The following is a 19,846-nucleotide window of genomic DNA, read 5'->3' as shown; positions in this document are numbered from 1 at the left end:
GAACGCAACAGTTCAGGACTACCAGCCTAGATTTGAAGGGCGATAGCCACACTGACTGTTTACGAGCTTCCAAAAATGAGCTCAACCAGGCAAGGGCTGAGCCCCCGAGACCTGCTGCGGAAATGCGGTCCAACAAGATTTTTTGGTTCACTGTGTCAAATGCCTCAGACAGGTCAAGGAGGATCAGAGCCTGAATATGACCCTTATCAGCCTGTCCCTTGAGGTCATCCAATACTGATAGAATCACTGCTTTGGTGGAATGAGCGGGATGAAAACCTGCCTGAGGGTTGTCCAAAAATGTGGTGGTTTCCAGGAAAAAGCTAAGGCAAGTCACCAGCACTTTTGCAGGGAAAGGGAGGAGAGAGATGAGACTATAGTTCTCCAATTTATTGGGGTCTATGCCTTGCTTTTTCTGAAGTGGAACGACCACTGCTTCTTTAAAAGTAAGTGGGACAGTGCCAAGGGACAGTGAATGGTTCAGTATTTTTAGAAAGATATCGGGGAAGGACCGATAGATAGCTTTTGAGACATAGAAGGGGCAATCCTCCTTGGGTGAGCCTGATTTGATCTTGCCTATAAGATCCAGGAAACATTTCTTGTCCATCAAGGGGAGGGAGTTGAGAACACAAGGATTGGTAGTTTCCCTGTTATTTCGGGAGTCACCGTTAGTGGGAGCAATGGAATTTGGATTTTTTTTATTTTGTCTAAGAAAAAGGAGTACAGGTCATCGCAAAGTACCTGACTAGGCACAAAAGAAGGAGTGACATGGCTGGGGTTAGAGAGTTCTTTTACTATCTTAAAAATTCCTTTCGAGCCCTTATCGGAGTCAAGTGCCCTGTTCGTAAAGAAGGCTCTCCTGGCCTCCAGTATAGCCTTTTTATACTGATGGAGATTGGTGGTGTAGTCAAGTTTATCTAGCGCTTTATAGGTTTTCCTCCACTTCCGCCCAGCTTGGCGTACTACGAGTTTAATGTTTTTTAGATCTTTATTAAACCATTTGGCGGCTTCGTGCTGCCTAGGGCGATAGGTTTTGGTCTGTTGAGGTGCATGGAGGTCGAAAGCCTTCCTTTTTCAGTCGGTGATCTCACTCTGCCCGTTGTCAGGATTGCCTTCTAGTACCGGCTGCTCCCTAGACAGAGTTTCTACTAGTCTCTCCAACTCAACCCGATTCCAATTTCTAAAATTACTTTTTGAGTGTAGGGGATTAGAGTTCAGTGGGGGGGCAGGAAGAGTTAAACTGATCGTATTATGATCAGACCAAGCGCAGGGTAATACTGTCAGGTTAGTCAAGCTAACATTGATTGTCCACACTTGATCAAGAGTGTGGCCCTTGATGTGCGTAGGAACATTGATATGTTGGGTAAGGTTTAGACCGACAAGAGACTCAGAGAGCTCCCTGGAAGAGTTTCCCTCGTCAGTCTCATTGGCCCAATAGTTCAGGTCATTACTTTGTCATAGTCAGTAATCAAAGAAGCAATGTGATTAGCAAGGATCTTCGGAAAGTCAGGCATTGTTGCGGGGGTCTGTATAATATCACACAAATAAGCGTGCTACTGTGCAAAGTAAATTTGATTACAAGGAAGTCTACTGAAGGAATTACCAGGTGAGACTGGTGCACAAAGTAAGGAGTATTCCTTTAGCTTTGAGGGAGGAAGTCAAGAGTGAGTTGGTTAGGTTATGTAAGGAAGGTGTTATTGAGAAAGTAGAGGTAGTGGAGTGGGCTTCTCCCTTAGTAATTGCCAGGAAGGCCAACGGGAAGCTCAGGTTATGTGTAGACTTGAGAGACCTTAACAGGAGTATCATTGTGCACCAGTTTCCATTACCAAAAATATGGGAGATGCTTTCGACTACAAAAGGGGTGCAGTGGTTCACGACAATAGAACTCACTGCAGAATACCACCAGGCCCCTTTAATCCGGAGGAGCACCGTTTGGGATGGCATCCACTGTCGTGATGTTTGAATGCATCATGTTTGAACTGTTTAAACATGAGCGAAATGTCATGTTTTTTAGGAACATATGCTGTTGATGGGTAAAACTAAAAAAAGACATGATGCAGCTGTCAAAAAAGTGATGAATGTTTTGAAAGATAAGGGAATCACTGCAGAATATAAAAAATTTAGGTATGCACAACAAAAGGTAACATATTTAGGTCATGAGTTGTCAGTGGAGGGTATCAACCCCAAAAAGGAAATACTAGAAGTTGTAGAGAAGTCTCCAGTGCCATGTAGCAAAGATGATGTGAGAGCCTTTTTAGACCTAGTTGAGTTTTACTCTAAATTCATAGAAATTTTTTCCAGCATGACGCATAAGATAAGGCAAGTTTTAAAGAACAAATGTAAATTTGTATGGTCAAATGAATGTCAAGAAAAATTTATATCTGTCAAGATTGAAATGTGTAGGGCTATAACTGCAGGTATTTGATCCTGCTTTGAAATCCATTGTCACAGTGGATGCGAGTGAAAAGGGTATTGGTGCAGTTCTGACCCAGAGGGATTATGTGAGAGAAGAACGCATTGTAGCCTTTGGCTCATGCTCACTTACAGCTACCGAAGAGAAATATTCTGTAATAGAGCGAGAGGCACTAGCATGCGTGTGGGGTTTAGAGCACTACAGGCAATTTATTTGGGGTGGTCGTGTATTAATTAGGAGTGATCACAAGCCCCTTACCAAGGTGTAGTCTACCAAGGGGTTGTATAAGGCTTCACTCAGGTTGGCAAGATTAGCTGTCAAGATTCTTGATTTTAAATACACTGTCCAGTACATGCCTGGTGTGCGAAATAAAGTGGCAGATTATTTTAGTAGGTTGCCTCTTCCTGAGATGGAGATACAGGAGGAGGATATTGAACAATTCAGTGTGGCATGCTTGAATGAGGGAGCAATGGTGATTCCACCACAAGAATTGAGTCATGCGTATGAAGAAGACAGAGAATTAACTGATTTTAAGACTTGGCTTACTGAAGGTTGGCCCACTAAGAATAATATTCCTTCTAGATTAAAGGTGTTTTGGGAACTCAGGCACAAATTGTCGGTGGAGGATGATAAGACATTGAGGAATGGCAGAATGATACCACCTGAAAGTCTGAGAAGTAGAATTGTGGACATTAGTCATGAGTGACATTTTGGTATTACCAAAACTAAAAATCGTTTGAAGGATTTATATTGGTGGCCTCGTATGGGACTGTGCACCAAAAAGAATCCGGGAGTGCATGCAGTGCAAGAAATCTGATAAGAGTAAAATTACCTTAAGACCACCTTTATGTCCCATTAGTGCACCAGGTATGTCCTGGGAAAAGTTGAGTGTAGACATTACAGGTCCAATTTGGGATGGACCAGTGCAGAAGTATATTGTTGTTGCTGTGGACCATTTTTCGAAGCGGCCAGAAGTCTAGCTGGTTGAACAGATCAATGTTAGAGCAGTAGTAAAGTTTTTGGAGGCAGCTTTTCAAAGAAAAGTTTTGCCCAAATTAGTGATTACTGATAACAGAGCACAATTTGTGGCTGAAGCATTTGAGAAGTTTTTGAAATCCAATGAAGTAAAGCATAGTACCGCTGCACTTTATTACCTTGCTGGAAACGGAGCAGTTGAACGTTTAACCGAGTGATAAAGGGAGCGGTACAGTTAGTCAAATGTAATGGTTTGGAAAGGGTAACGGAGTTATTTCGCACCATATGGGCATTCAGATCAGTACCATGTGCTTCTAGAGGACATAGTCCCTTTGAATGATTGAGAGGCAGGACTGCTTTCACAAAGGACCACATTGGGTGGATGCAGTGAGCTAGTAGAGTAAATTGGGATCCAGCAGTGGTAAAAGGACACATTGACAAAGCCAAACAATATTTAAGGAGTATTATGATTACAAACACGGATGCAAACCAGGTAAGTTGCAAGTTAGGGATATTGTAAGAGTTAAGAGGACTCGAGTTTTAAGAAGTGGACAGAACAGGTTTTCAAGGCCACATAAGGTAACTCAATTGTTTTGCAATGCTGCTTTGTTGAGCAATGGTACGGTTCAACATTTCAGTCCTTTTTCGGTGCGTGATAAAAGTGTGGTTAATGAAGAAAGAAAGGTTCGGAAAGAATGTGATTGGTGGATGGAGGAGGAGGAGAAGGATATGACACGGGATAACATCACGAATAAAGTGAGAGGAAGCATGGATGTTTCTGCAGGTAATTTAGCTCCTGAAGTTGGCAGAGCTGAGACAGATTGCAAAGTGGGAAGGTTCGGGAGAGTTGTGAGAGATACCCACTAAGTTGGAGGACTATGTTTGTGAATATGTTCTTGTTATTCACATGCATCATCCACAGATGCTTTCTATTTTTTTTGTGTTTAATTATATCAAAGGAGGGGGATGTGTTACTATGCATTTTTAGAACTATTAGAACTGTATGCAACTTACTTATTATTTACTTTTTTGTGTATCAATATTCTCATTGTAGAACCCTATGTATTTTCCTTGTTATATAAAAAAAATGGGGATGTGTGGTGACATAATTTCTTCCTTAAGGCACGAGAGCGCGCGGGTGCATGCAGGAAGAATGTGAAGTAGAATATTGGGCTGTATTTCGTGTTTGGTAGAGCTGGTTACGGGGAAAGCTGGTTGGAGGAACAAATGCCTGCTGCTCTTACGGTCAGCATAATATAATAAAGTACTTTAACTACGCATCCTGTGTGGAGATAGTCTTTACAAGACGACTGTCATTGCCACTTGGCACTGCCGGATCACTGCCCGTTTCATTTCATCTTCTTTTCTTCTGGCTCTGTGAACAGGTGGTTTGTGCTAAGTGTTCAGAACATAAAGCAGTGCTGATGTACGACCCGCAGCGTCTGAACCGAGTGTGCCTTGTGTGTTTCACCCATCTGACAGGAAACCTGGTCAACAGTGCGCGTGACGAGCGGAAGCGAGGCATCCTGGAGGTGAGCGCGCGCTCTCCACTAGCTGACGCACATCGCCTTGATGTGTCATTCTGGAGCACTCTGTTTTCTCTGCTTCTAGTTTCTTTCTCCCCTATCTCTTCTTGCTTTCACATGTCTCTCTAGTGTCCTGTAATTTTTTCTCTCCCTTGCCCGCTATCACAGCAGACACTGCACAACCTGCAAGTATGTTTTTACTCAATCTGTGGTGTGCCACAGAGCAAGACCCATAAGATCTCCAACGAGAATGCCGTCCAGAGAATCAAAATATGCTACCCAGGGGAAGCAGTAAACTAACATAACCTTGACATTTGATGAGAGAGCAACAAATTGGCAATTCTCGAGCTGCGCAAGTTTTATGGGCACGTTAGAGGAGATACATATAGTTGCTTTTACGATAAAGTTGTATTGCAATGTGTGTGAAAAGGATGGTGTTATCTCTTCCTTTAAATGCATGGCACAGAGAGCCTGATGTCGGAGGGAAGTGAGCTAGTAGGTAAAAGGTCACCTGTGTAGAACCGTTATGTTGCGTGGAAGCGACAAAAAGTATGTTATTGGTATGTAAATGATGAGACTATCCTAAAGGACAAGACAGTACGACTTTGATATGGTTTTTCTTTAGACCTGTGCATTGGTTTCTGAGTACCAACAGCACCATTTCTGTCCCTCCTGTGCAGAGTTGGCTTCCATGGTCTCATTTTGTTGTGCAGAGGTTAACTTTTGGGATACTGGAAGGGTTTCTGGCTTGTTACGTTTATTTATTTAATTTTCTTAAGACGTATTCTCCTAATGTTGTGCTGTCAGCGTTCAAGAACTATAATCACTTGATCTTAGAACTCTTGAGAGCAGTTGCCTGGAAGAAACCAAGGGGTTTGATGTCCGCTGTGCTCCTGCTCATGTTTCAGTACTGGAATAAAGCTTTCAAGAAATCACTCTTTCGTGGATTTATACTTTAGACGTTTGCTTCTAGACCTGCGCATTAGTTTCTATATGACCCAGCCACCCCATTTCTGCTACTCCTGTCCAGAATTGGCTTCTATGATCTTATCTGGTCATGCAGAGATCTAGTTCTTTGGCTGCTGGAAGAGTTTCTGCAATCATAATTTCTGATTTCTGGTGCCCGTCAAGCTACATTCCTTGTAGTTTTGTGGTTGTGGATTCTTAAGAATCATATCCTCCATTTACGATCTCTCTGATGTAAGCCAGTTCTTGTTTCCTGTGTCTCTGCCAAAGCCTGATTCTGTTCTGGCATACTGGAGGTAAATAGTGGTATTGGGCACTTATTGAAAAATGCTGATATACTGGAGGTTTCTTGGCATTGATAGCATCTCTGGCAAAATACTTGCATTATCACACTGGAGGATATTTTTGGCATAAGGGAGGACAAATGTGGCATATGTCGGGGGGGCCACCATTGGCAACAATGCTGTTCCCATTCATACTAGATGCAACCTTGGCATAAGGGTCACCCATGGTACATGGAAAACAGTATTGGCAAAATTCTGACACTGGCATATTGTGTGTAATGTTTGAGCAAAAGGGGAACCAATGACAAAAGCCTGACACTCGAAATGGTGGTAATTTTGACATATGGGGGCACCCATAGGACTTTCAAAACAAAATGGGTCAACTCATGAGGACTGTCAGGTCTCATTAGTTGGCACACCATTAAAGGACTTGAATATTTAATGAGTGTCTTTTCAATTTATGTGAAAGTTGTTCTTTAAAATGCACTATTATATCTCTTTTTTTAACACATTCTCGGGATGCAGAAACCCCTCTCCACTACTCTGTCCACCCTAGGAGATGTCAGACTAAATCATTTTGCTCTCATATTTCAAATCAAGTAATTGTTTCCTTGACATATCATGTCAATATAATATACATGATGTCTACAATAGACATATGTATTGGGTTGTTATATTAGTTAAGCAGTTATTATCAAACTTTATACCTTCAGCAAAGCTAGTAACTGTGATATCATCAGGGTTAAGGTAATGTGACATCACTTTCAGGAAAGATTCAGGGTCAAAGGTCATATGATGTCACTTCATGTGAAATCATTAAGGTTAAAGGGTGTATGATGCCACATTGGCTAGCCCTGGCATTTTAATCCATGCTAGACCTGGAAGAAACTGAGAACAATGTTGAAATGGTTAGGTTGTGTGAAAATCCTTGTTGTACTGCCATAACATATTGGGTGTTGATATGCAGTTCACCACTCGATGTCACTGTGACCTGCAAATTCCTCTTTCAAGTCTCCTAGCCTGGACTAGTCAGCATAAAGCTGCTGCACCCATAACGTGTGGGCATTGAGACAACAGGTTGCATACATGCCAACATTTTAGAAAAGGAAAGTGGGAGATTTTGGAAAAAAATAGGAGAATGTATTTTCCTCAATGACTTCTATTGAAACACCCAATTTCAGGCAGGAGGCAGCTACAATAAAGCCATTTTTGGATTAAAAAATTGGGAGTCTCCTGCCTTGGGTTTGTTCGCATACATGAGTCTGAGAGGACATCAAAGAGGAGAACAGAAACCGCCAGGAACGTAGTGTGCACAAGGTAGGTATAGGTGCCACAGCTGTGAAACATTGACCCCACTATATAGGATTGTGAGGCAAGGAAGGGTACCACTTAGTTACCCGCTTCCTGCACCTGTCTGAATGCCGATACCCTCAAGACACAAGGAGACGTAACACATCTACGGGTGTAGAGTGAAAGAAACCTGTGCCTGCAGCCATCCTTTACTCTGACTGAAGATGACCAAAGAGTCCGAAACCAGTGTTGGGTTGCTTATGGTCCAGTTCAGAGAGGAGCTGGACTGGGAGTTCTGGAGGACTATTACTATTGGAGCAGTACCAAGACTGATTTGCATACAACTGTGTCTAATCTGAGATGGCATGGGATGTGTCCAGAGTAATTACCAGTAGCAGAGATTAATACAAGCATTCTGCCCATTCCCCTTTGGGCTGATACATGACCTTTTCTGGATTATGCCTGTCTTTCCAAAGATCTTTTCCATTTCAATAGACCAAAATTGAACCTAATTCACTGAAACAATGGTTTTAGGGCAATAATTATTATTGTATGGCTGGGGGTCCCTGGCAACCCGCCCGACCTTAAGATGTGGTTCCCTAATGAACCCTCAAGGGAAAAGGAAAAGAGGAAGGCCAAGAAACACCTGGCGTTGAGGGCTCAAGGCTGCCTGCAATGAGATGGGTTACACCTGGAGTTAGGTTGATGGCCTATATCCCAGGAGAGGTAGTAGGCATAAGTAAGTAAGTCCATGATGAACAGCAGCTCTGCCCAGAGTTTATTTCAGTGAGCACTAACATTCAGAAATACATTAACTGAAGTAAAGGAGAAGAAGTTCCAAATGTTTCCTGCACCACTTAAAATTAATGAAGTCTTTTCAAAAATCAAAAGGTGTATTTCTCCAGCTTGTGGACATGTTTCACCTTAGTACATCAGATGATATCACTTCATTGAGTGACATTTTGAAGTGATCGAGCCAATAATGAGCTTAGAAACATCCAGGTCCTCTCCAATCTCTGAAAAAAATTAGATTAGTGGGATCAGAGGCAACTCAGTTGTCATATACACCATCCATGTGGCCTAGGTTGTTCTTATATAAACAGAACATTATAGTCTAATAAATCAAACACAAAGGAAGTTTTTGTACAGCGTTTATCCTAAACTTGTGTATTTCAAGGTAATCTCATATGGGGCAATGAAGAAAAGGAGGCAAAGTGAGATAAAATAATTGCCTTGGATCACACAATTTTGTAAAGCAAGGATATCAGGTTTGATCCCTGATTTTCTGGTTTCATGCTGAACAATTCATTAAATGGGCATCTCTTTCTGTCTTTCGTTTTACATGCAAAGTTAATGTTTTGTCTTGAATTCCTGGCACATGAAAATAGAGTGTGGGTGGCAGACAAAAGACACATGAAGGGTAGGACTGTTTTCGACTCAAACAGAACCTCAAGCGAACCTAAAGCCAGGCATCAGCTTTCAGCGGCTCACCCATCTCGATCAAATGGTAGCATTTTAAAGGGACTAGTTCATAGGAAGGACATGATTTGACCACAATCAAACTATGTTTTGGAAGCAGGAGGAACAAGGAATCTTTGTTTCAAAGTCCATAACTTTCTTGCTACACCACATTTTTGTGAGTTGCTCTATCAGACTTGATGTTCTCTCCCCATGGATAAAATCAATTGAATGCTGGGTACAGCCCTGTTCTCTTATCATATACCTACTATTTTATTACATACCTAGTTTGATTTAAGTTTTTCCTATCTCTTTTTAAAAAACAAGGATCGGAGATATTTGTTCAAAAAGTGATTGCCCAGAAGCACACACTTGGTCATGAGGGAAGGCTAGGATTAACAAAAATCACGTTTTATGGTTCCATAGTCTTTCTAACTAATTACACAAGACCTGAGGTTTGAGTGGTTTCACTGGTGAGACGCAGGGACTTCTCTCACCAAAGAAATACTACTGTTAGCCTGATTTATATCTTCACGAAGAGGGATCTCCATTGCACGGCAATGCAGTCCCCCCTGCCAAGATTATATCCCGCCCGTGAGATTTAAATTTGGGCATACCATAGTTTTACGATATTGTCAAACTCATCCAGCAGCCCAATAGAGTAAGAGCTGTCTGAGGTTTGGCTATATGTCTCCCTGTCCAATTTAGATGGGTGGTAATAGCGCTTTCTTTCAGGACTTGTCACTGGCAGGAAAAACCTGAGAGAAAGGGCACTGAAAAGTGCTCAATGGCATCCTTGCAATGGGAGGAAGCCCCCATAATAAGGGGGACATTGTTTTTAAAATTTGAAGGGGTATTTTCTTTTTGAAAATTAAAAAAATGTAACTTTGACTTACGGCTCCATTATATTTGCCGGAGTTACCCTGCAAAATTACAATGCATTGGCAGAAGACGCTGTCATGGCGGGTCCTGCTTTTGCTTGAAATGTCCGCTGGGCCAGTGGACTTTTCATAATTTAGCAGGTGGCACCTCCGTCAGGGTGACGGAGTAATTTACTCTGTTGCCCTGGCAGAGAATGGGTTGTCCGCCAAATTATAAATCAGCCCCTATGCTTTGAAAGCTACCCAGGCTTCTAATACAAAGTTCACAACCAGCATATTTTGGTAAAGTGGTGAAGCCAGGATTAAGTGTGAAGTCTCCTAGGCCCATGGCTAAAACTTTCCCACAGTACCAGGCCTGTTTGTGGAAGTTAATTAAGTGTTTGTGTCTGCCCACCTCAGGGAATTGCACACTATGTTGGGGGGGGGGGGATTTTTTTTATAGCATGCACTACCTTAACTGAACCTATTTAATAAATAATCCAAATGTTTACAGATATGAGACTAAAGGCATAAGGAGATTGTGAGGGTCTAAAATGTTATTTCAGAGCAATTCATTAATCAAATTACTTCTTTTGTACACTTGACTTGCCTAACGTAGCAACAGCAAGCAGGGAAGGCTTACTTCAGGATACAGTATGCAAATAGCAAATCAGATACAGCATAATACAGTGTTCTCAAATGGATACCTCCTATAGGGATTAGGGGCAGCATTTAGAGGGCAGTGTGGAATAAAACCCTCAAATATTGCCATAATTCACAGTTCGCACCAATGTTATGTTTTTTCGCTCCCCATGTTCCTATCTCACACCCCACCTCATCATGCCCCTCCCCCTCACCCAACCACTCTCTTGGCATTAATGCAGTCCTCTGTCACATCACAGACCATCATTTATAGCCACTGGAAAATGTTTGTGGGTTTATTTTTTTAAGTAAACCTTCCCTGGAGAGCACATCAGCCAGAATCTCAATCTCAGCTTTAGTGTTTGACACCCAGATGAACTGTGCCTCTATCCATCTCAAAAAATAATCTACTGAAAACAGTGTATATGGATTGTCACTTTTACTGTTTCTCCCACAGTCTATCTGGAACTTGATTGGCCACTGTTGATCTAATTCTTGGCTGACATTTTCCAAACATCACATCTCTGAACATTTTATTATTCCACTTCCTATCTATCATGGGCTACCACTATATAGCATGTAGCTGTTACTTGTTCAGAGTCATGCCCAATTGACCCAGATGCACCAGCTCAAACAACTTTCCTCTTACACCTATGGGAGGAACAAATGTAACCCCTTGTTTCAACAATACCCCTTCCAAACTTAATTCAGATGCCACTTTGAAAAACGGGCTGATACTGTTTCGGTAGGCATTTCTGCTTGGGCCACCCTGATTTATCCCATCTTATGACTGCATTTTCATTTGTATCATCCTTCTCCATAACCATTCTCCATTCTTGTTCAGTAACACCAACTGCCTCCTCAATGCTTGCAGCAAAGCATTCCATGTCCAACTCCACCTCTTGTTGATGCTTCTCCAAACTCTCCTGTGCTTTTCTGTTCCTCAGCTCAGGAATACCCTCATTATAAGAATCATATTCCAATAATGTTGTCCCTTAACAAGCTAATCTGTCCCTAGATTCCGCAGACTGCACATTGTCTCCTCCCAAAACGTAAACTAACGATTTGTGATTCCTTTTTAGGTTGAGCTGGCTTCGGCTGCACACATGCGCAGCCGAGCGTGCGAGATTTAATGAGATAGAGGTAGTTTTACTAGCGAGGGTTAAACCCCGCCCCACTCCATTGGCTGGGGTCACTGTTCATGCTAAACGGTGGTCAGCCATTGGACAAGAGGTCCCAGTGACGTACTTCTTTCTATTTAAGCCCCGTCCCTTTCAGACTGGCTTCCTTTGTTAAAAGATAGGCCGAAAACGTCAACATTATCGGCGCCATCTTGTCCCTTTTTGAGCCCATCCATGCGCGTAAGCGGCAGCCATTTTTAGTACCATGGCCTCTCTGCCCATCATCGATAGCCAGCGTGTCTCTCTCTCTCCTGACCTCGCAAACATCCCCCGCACGCTGACGGCCCCCGCTCTCACATGCCTTGGGTCATAAACCCCTCTACCACGCAGCTCTGCCTCGGAATCCCATCCTGTTCCCAGCACAACACCTCCCTCCATTCCTTTCATGATCCCGAATCCTTTGATAACACCCCTCTTTCCTTTGTGCCCGTTTGTCTCACTCGTTCCCAAGCCGCCACCTGGCCCTGCGGATACTGTCATTGCCCCCTTCCTCCTGTACAGTAGGAAACACCCCCCCCATCAAAGGATCCTTGAGCTGATCAAAGGCCCTACCCCATGAGATCCGATCAACCTCACACATTCCATGAATTGGCGGAATGTCCAGCTGCGCGATAATCATCATCTGTTGTGACCGGGGTGGGGACTTCAACTGTAAATGTGTGTGGGAACGGGCCTGAAGCGGGGATTCCGAGGATGTCTTCCCATACATCAAAGGGTTAACAGCGATGTGTTTTATGCAATAAAGTAATAAACCCGTGTATAAGAGGCCAGGCCACAGAGATGCAGTTAGAGCACCTCGAGAAGATACCCTGTTGTCTGATTTGATGTGTTCTGCTCCGTCGGAATAAAACTTCTGTTTCCTGCCTTTCGGTCTCCAGCGCCTGCCTCTTTGTTTGGTAACTTGAATGGGTATATAGGCGGTTAACGCCGGGCAACTGCGGAAAATGGTCTTCTGCCTGTACCTTTTTTCAACAATTGGCGTCCCAAACGTGGGGCCCATCAGCGACTCGTGGATCCAGTGGGAGAGGTCCTGACGACAGAGTGAACAACTGCAACGATCGGGAGTGCACCTGTCCGATAGACCCTCGTCTGACAGCCGATCATCCGAACTTCACTGGTTCCGAACAGACCTCTCTCGAGTGATCTACGGTCCTGACTGGGAACCATCAGGAGTGCCGCGAGGATCACGAAGAATAGAGGACGATCGGGCGCTGGATTCGGAAGACAAGAAACTGTCCATGCGGTCCGGGTAAGGTCGTGTGAATACGACAAATTACGAAATGATTGATTGTTTGAAAAAATACTAGTATTACTCTTTGTTGATTCATCTGGAGATTCGCTGCCTGCAAACGGGGAAACAACAGGCTCTCTCTTTGCAAGCAGTAAAGGATAGGTAACACAGACTTTTTGTCCCCATTGTCATCCATCACGCCTATCCTTCTCCCCCACTGATTAATTGATTGAACCCGAACTACCGTTCGCGGATTATTTTCTGGAGATTCTCTGTCTACAAACAGGAAAGAACAGGTTCCCTCTTTGCAGATGGTGAAAGGGTAGGTAACGCAGACTTTTGCGGGCCTACTTATTCTCCCCACTGATTATTTGATTGACCGAACATTGACCGCTCGATATTGGTTCATGAGGTATTCACTGCCTGCAAACAACGTAGAATAGAAATATTCTGTCTAGTCTTTGCACACAGTGATAAGATAGGTAGTGCTGACTCTTGTCCCCATTTCCGTCATGCCTGTCTTCTCCCCACTGATTGATAGCCTGTTTAGCCCGGACCGCTTATTAGAGATGAACCATCCGGCTCCACTGGAAGGCACCCCTAATAAGGACATGTTCATGAAGCATGGATTGATCGCTATAGCTTATAGCAAGCTGTGGCATAAATATACGAAAAAGGATCGAGAAAGTCAGTGGCCACTGATAGGATCCTTCGATGATGATAAAATGAGCGCGCTAGAAACAGCCCTTGGTAAAAACAAGACAACACCCACTATGCTTGACAGTTTCGGCATGTGGCGCAAAGAAACCGAACAGCGCAAGAAGAGAAATGAGAGTAGGTTGGGAAAAGAGCTGCGAAAGGCAGCCCACCTAGCTGCTAAGAAACTAGAAGAAGAGATCAAGGAAAGAGAGGAAGCCGATCAAAAACCAGAGATAGAAACATCGAACCAGTGTCCGGTTAGAACGCCCTCCACGCTCTACCCTGAATTACCCTAGAAACAGCGAGCCAACGATGATCTGCTGCTAGGTCCTCCGATCATCTATATGCCCCCTCCATATGCCCCTTCCCAACCCTTAGCACAGCACCCACCATCCCCAGGCACAAACGAGAGTAGCACCACAGCTTCGGCCCCCGTGGCCTCTGTGCCAGCCGAACTCCTTGTATTAGATACTACACAAACGACAACGTTAGGCGACCCTGAGACCCGAAGGGCTGGTTCTACAAAAACAAACAGATTAAGCAAAGATGAGCGAGCAGGGATTGACAAGATAGCAAGGACGTTGGTAGAAAGAAAGGAAGATGAAGAGTATATCACGGATATGTTTAAATCGTATACAGGAAGTCACAGACAACACTTTACCGTTCGACTGTGTTACTATGTCTTGAACGCATACGAGGACCGATATCGAGACAAAGGTCCCCAGAGCCTAACGACTCTGTACCGGAAGGTCGATATCGGGGATGAGGGCGAGTGTGATGTGACGGACCTCCTTATGCGAACGGTTGAGGTTTTCCGCCACCTCACTGAACAAGGATCGGAAGCTAAACCCACGACATCCATAGCAACCGAATCACAAACTGAGCGATCTAACGCCATGATGCCGATACGAGAAGCTGCCCCTTACTGGGTTCCTCCGCGAGGTGAAGGGACTCACGATGATGCAAACAACAAAGATGCAAAAGGCAGGGTCGTGTACAACTGGGTCTACCAGCCGTGGGACCGGCAAGAGATTCTGACGTTTCGGAAATCTCTGCCTGATCTACGTAAAAACCCCACTGCCTTCTATACTGAGTTAGCTACAGCCCTAGGTTCAACGATTATGAGTCAAAGTCAAAAAGTTTTATTTGTACTGGTACTCAACCGAGGACCACAAATATATCTCAACATATACATAATTAAAAAGTTTATCAATTTCTCAATACAGGGATAAAAACAGTTTCAAGAATTTGTACAGGTTATAACAGATGAATTCGTTCGGGGGTTGTTTACACAGACTAATAAGGTCTCTCACCGACAGAATTCTACTGGAGCGATAAATGGGCTCAAGAAATCTTGTGCGGGCTAACGTTACGTTCTGGTTCGGGCATATTAATAATAAGTGCTCCAGAGTCTGGTCGCCGCCTGCGCACAAGGTACATAAAGGTGAGCCTCCCGGAAGCCATCTTGAAGTGTATGAGAGTACGGGAAGGATACCCAGTCGAAGCATGGCAATAGTTCTCCTTGCACCGTGGGTCAAGGTTAAACCGATGTAAGACCGGCTTTGTTTGTATTCTAATGTGTCAACAAAAGGTTTATAGGTGAGTAGTTTATCACAGTGTTTGGAGTCCATCTCGAAACTTATTTTTGAAGTGAAGCATTTTAAAAACAGTTTTAATTGAGCTGGTGACCAGGATAGCAACATTTCAGTGTCAATATTAGCAATACGGAATGCCTCGGTCATATTTTCTTGGAAAATCTGCTTTTTCATATCGGACTCAAAGGTTTCTTTTTTCAGCAGTGACCTTAGTGTATTCTCTTTTGCGTGCAGTAGTTGGTATGCCCACCTAATGACATTTGCAATAGCTACAGCGTATGAACTAGTAACAGATAATTCCAGTCTTAGTGCTTGGACTGGGACTGCGTCTGATAGTTTCAGAATTTTCCTCAATACCTTTCCCTCTTTGCGGTCCATAAAAACCCATTGTTTAATAGGTATGTACTCCGTAGCGTAAGATAATACAGGTGGTATTTTTGATTTATAGACATTTATTAGAGAGGAGAAATGTCTATTTCCTGTTGCGCTGTAGAGTTTCTGGAGGGCTGCAGTGTGGATATCTGTTTTCCTTTGAAGATTATTTATCTGCTTTGCATTGGAAAGATTTTTGGAGAGGGTCCTGCCAAGGTAGGGATAATCCGACACCTCTTCTAGTTTTTCTCCTCCTAAGTTCCAAAGGTATCTTGCGCTTTGTTTCCTCCCAGAGAAAGCAAGCACTTTTGTTTTTTTGATATTTGGAACTAAAAAGTTCTCTTTGGAGTAGTTGTACAGCAGATCCAGAGATGCTTGTAATCCAAAGGGGGTGAGGTCCAATAATACGATGTCGTCCGCGTATAGCAATGCATTAATTTTTTGATTTGCTATTGTCGGAGGTAGGTTGGAACCTGATTGGAGAAAATTACACAGGTCACTTAAGTAGAGCGAAAAAAGGATTGGGGCTAAAAGGCACCCTTGCTTTAGTCCATTTTCAGTTTTGATTTTTTCTGTATACCCTTTTTCTCCTCCCAATTGAACTTGGCGCCAAGTGTCGGTGTGTAGGCTTACAATTGATTGTAGCAACTGTTCCTGTATACCAAGCTTCTTCAGTTTCCTCCACAACGTTGGTCGATCTACGCGATCGAATGCTGTAGAGTAATCTATAAAGGCGGCATAGACAACCTGGCTTTTTTGAGTTACGTATTTATCGAGGATGACCTGGATAACTGCGATGTTGTCTATTACCGCGTGGTTGGGTCTAAATCCTGCTTGGAACATAGGGATCAGGCCAGATGAAAAAGCCCATTCTTTCAAACGATGAAGAATTTCAGCAGCGAATACTTTGCCCACAGCGTCAATAAGTGCAATTTGGCGATAATTGCAAGCGTTGGTTTTGCTACCCTTTTTGTGGATGGGGATGACGATACTTCCCTGCCAGGATTTTGGCACCTGGCCAGTACCTAAAATATAGTTGAATAGGGGAAATAGCAGTCCACTCCATTCCTTGGGGGCAATTTGCAGTGCTTTAATAGGGATCTGGTCAGGGCCAGAAGCACCCGTGGTTCGTGCCTTGCGAATGATTAGTTCGACTGATGATGCTGTTGTTTTGTTTATAGGACTTCTTTCCTTTCCTTTGCAATTATCTTCACAACTTTCAGGTAGTGTAGCTGGGTTTAACTTATAAAGGTCTAACAGAAAAGCTTCCCAGTCTTTTGGAGGGACAGGAATTGGCTGTAAGTTCTTTTTTGTTCCAGAGAGTTTTCCTATTAAGAACCAATATTTGCGTTGATTTTTATTTTTCGCTGCGATCTGGATGTCGACCCAGTTACGATCCTGTAGAGTTTTTTTATTTCTTTGGTTTTCGCGTCTCAGTTGATTTTTTAGTCTATTTATTTCCTTTTTTAAGATTGGTGTCGGACTCATGAATTGAGCGCGTATATATTTATTTAATTGTTTCTTTATTTCAGTGTTCTTAAAATTGCGCCTTTTGTTATCATCATTCATCTTTCCAGTTCCAGCTACATCCTTTGTTATCATATTTAAAATAAGATTTCTGAAGTCTTTTATGATATTTTCAAAATTTTCAATAGGATTTTCAGAAAATATTTTCGTTAGAATTAGGGAGTGGTCAATCTGAGATGTAATTTTATCGATGGTCGAGGAATTCCAATAAATACGTCTTTTTTCACTGTTTATCACTATGTTGCTATTGTGGTAATTAATGTGGCTAGTTGCAGAGGATTTTGGAAGCCAGTCAGTAGTAAAAAGCATTAGAGCATGATCGCTTTCATGACCAAACTGATTCAGCAAGTGTATTACAGAGTCTAGCAAGTCCATGCTGCTGATTATGTAGTCAATAATGGAAGGAGACCCATTGCCTCGCCTAGTGTAGTTCGCAGGAATGTCCCCTTCCGTAGTGCCGTTCACTATTACACCGTTAAGTCTTGTTAATGTTGACAGTAGTAAATTCCCTCTTTTATCAGTAAGTATACCATCTGGAAATTGTGGAATTGTGATTTCCCTGCCTTCTTCGATCAGTTGTTTTGCCCAAGTATTTATGGCTGTGTTCGAGATTTTGCTGTTAAAGTCGCCAACAATTAAGAAGGATGAGTGAGGATGATTTTCGGTTATAGACTCTATTTTTTCCATGATGTTAAGGAATATTATGTCGTGTTTTTTGCCCGGTGGTACATAGACATTAAAGAGTAGAATTGTGTTGGAGTGGGCCGTACTGTGTTTTATGGTGGAGATTTTGATACACTGTAGATTTTCGAGGTTAGTTTCCACTATTTCCTGTGCCCAGAAAAATTCTTCTCTCAGTAGGGTGGCTAGACCACCTTTAGCATGACCTCTGCAAGAGGTTATAGCCGGAATTTCATACACAAAGTAGTTTTTGCAGATAATAGATTCGACTGCCCACGTTTCTTGTAAAAATAGGATATCCGGATGACTTCCCAAGGCAGTGGACAGTTTGTTCTTTATCCCTCCTGCAATATTCCAGGAAGTTATTTTTGTGCCAATGCTAAACAAAATGTTGGTTGGTAATTTTGATTTTGTTGCTATTCAGGGTTTCAGACACCCAAGCCCAAGATTTAATGTTGTTGTCATTGTCAGATTGTTTGGGAGCTTGGTACCATACTGCTCGCTGACCTTTATTTACCGAGATTTTTAATTTTTCTTGCCCAGTAGTAAGTTGATCGGCATATGTCGTTACTTGGTTTGCAGTCGCCACAAGATTTCTTTTGAATTGCGTCCCTTGTGAATTGGAGAGAGCGTAAATTTGATCATTGTACCCCATTATGTCTTTATGGACCGTTTGTTCCTTTTTATCGACTACATCGTAGCCAAATCTATGAAGTGTCTCCTTCTCCTTAAGTATGATCTCCGGTAGAACAGATGACCAAAAAGTTACCCTTGTTAGCTTAACGTTATCTTTACAAGGAAAGGAGACTAGATCAAGTTCATTGCTGTTCAGAGAGTGTAGTGGCTCGACGTGTCGTAATAAATGTATTAATCTTCCTCTATTTAGTGGAGCTGGATCGCTTGGGAAGAGTTCCTCGAATTGAAGGATTTTGGAGGAAGGTTCAGTGTAACTGTGGATATACCTAGTTGTGTTGGCCCTATTTTTGTTGTTATTAGTTTGCTCTGGTTCCTCAGTGTGTTTGATGGGAACATATTCTTTAGCTCTTGGGTCCAGTTGTGGTATTATTTCTAAGACGTTTTTGCTGAGGGCAGAGTTTTCTGCATTTACAGCTGCTGTTAAGGTTTCCACTTTGTCCTCTTCTGGATTTTGTATTTTAGCAGGTTTTTGAAATTTTAGTTTGTGAGATTTCTTTTTCTGAATCCTTCTTAGTGGTTTTTTCCTCCTTCTTTCCCTTCCTTCTGGGGTATTTTCCGATTTCATTTTGGATGTCCTTACTTCTTCTTCTTGATTTTTTGCATTGTGAATTTCCTTAATTGCAAGTATAGAATCTTTAGCGGAAGTATTTGTTGCACTGCTTTTTGAAAATATCGGGTAGGGCTTATTTTTTTGTTGGTGTTTTTCATTAAAGAGATTTTTTAGGGAATATACAGCTAAGTCGTTTGGATTATCCAGTGTTTGTTTTTGTTGTATTAGAATCTCAGAAGTCTGAGTGCCGAAGTCACGAGTTCTATTCTTCTGTTCTTTTTTGTGACACTTTAGTAAGTCTTTTTGTTCATAGTTGATTGCGTCTGACTTTTTGAATTCCCCTGCTACGAGGAGATCTTTTTTCTTTTTCTTGTCTACCAGAAATTTTAAGATCCCTATTTGGGCGTCCAATGTTTGGTCGGAATTTTCTAGGATGTTTCCCAAGAAGGAGAGGACTGATTCCAGAATCTCTTGCAGAGAAAACAAAGCTTTAGATATGGTTGGAGTTGAGTTGATATTGTTGTTGTTTGTATAATTATTGTTGAAGAGATCCATAGAAAGCTCAGGTAGGATAGTGGGAGGGGATATTTTTTCTTGCAAGTTATGGCTTGTTCTGTGATCCGATTTTTGTGAGTAATCGTTTGATTTGGTAACTTTTAGGTCTTCGAATAACATTGAATTCCCTCTGTTCTTTAGAGGTGTTGAAGTTATTAGGTTAGACGGTTCTCGATCTAGGTTTTTTAAGTCTTTTGGGGTATGTAGTGTTTTGTTACTTAAGTCGTGGTCCAGTTGGCCCGTTTGAAGATGTGCATTAGGCAATTTGGGGGTGCTTTCAGTTTCCTTAATAATAGCAGAAACATTGAGAGAGTTTTCTTGGACTGAGGTATATGAAGTTAGCGTGAC

At 42.5% G+C, this 19,846-nt stretch overlaps 1 protein-coding gene across 1 annotated transcript in view; it reads left to right on the top strand.

Moving 5' to 3' along the window:
* Positions 1-19,846, top strand: part of LOC147712569 (FYVE, RhoGEF and PH domain-containing protein 2-like) — a 497,527-nt gene that overhangs the window by 383,040 nt on the left and 94,641 nt on the right. The window contains exon 14 of the mRNA XM_086923272.1: positions 4,771-4,917. Within this exon, the coding sequence (XP_086779398.1) occupies positions 4,771-4,917 (147 nt within the window). The remainder of the gene's footprint in view (positions 1-4,770; positions 4,918-19,846) is intronic.

The sequence above is a fragment of the Lissotriton vulgaris genome, chromosome 5, assembly GCF_964263255.1.
Source record: "Lissotriton vulgaris chromosome 5, aLisVul1.2, whole genome shotgun sequence".
Taxonomy (NCBI): Eukaryota; Metazoa; Chordata; class Amphibia; order Caudata; family Salamandridae; genus Lissotriton; species Lissotriton vulgaris.
Note: the sequence above shows the minus strand (reverse complement) of the source record. Positions and strands in the feature narration are given on the sequence as shown.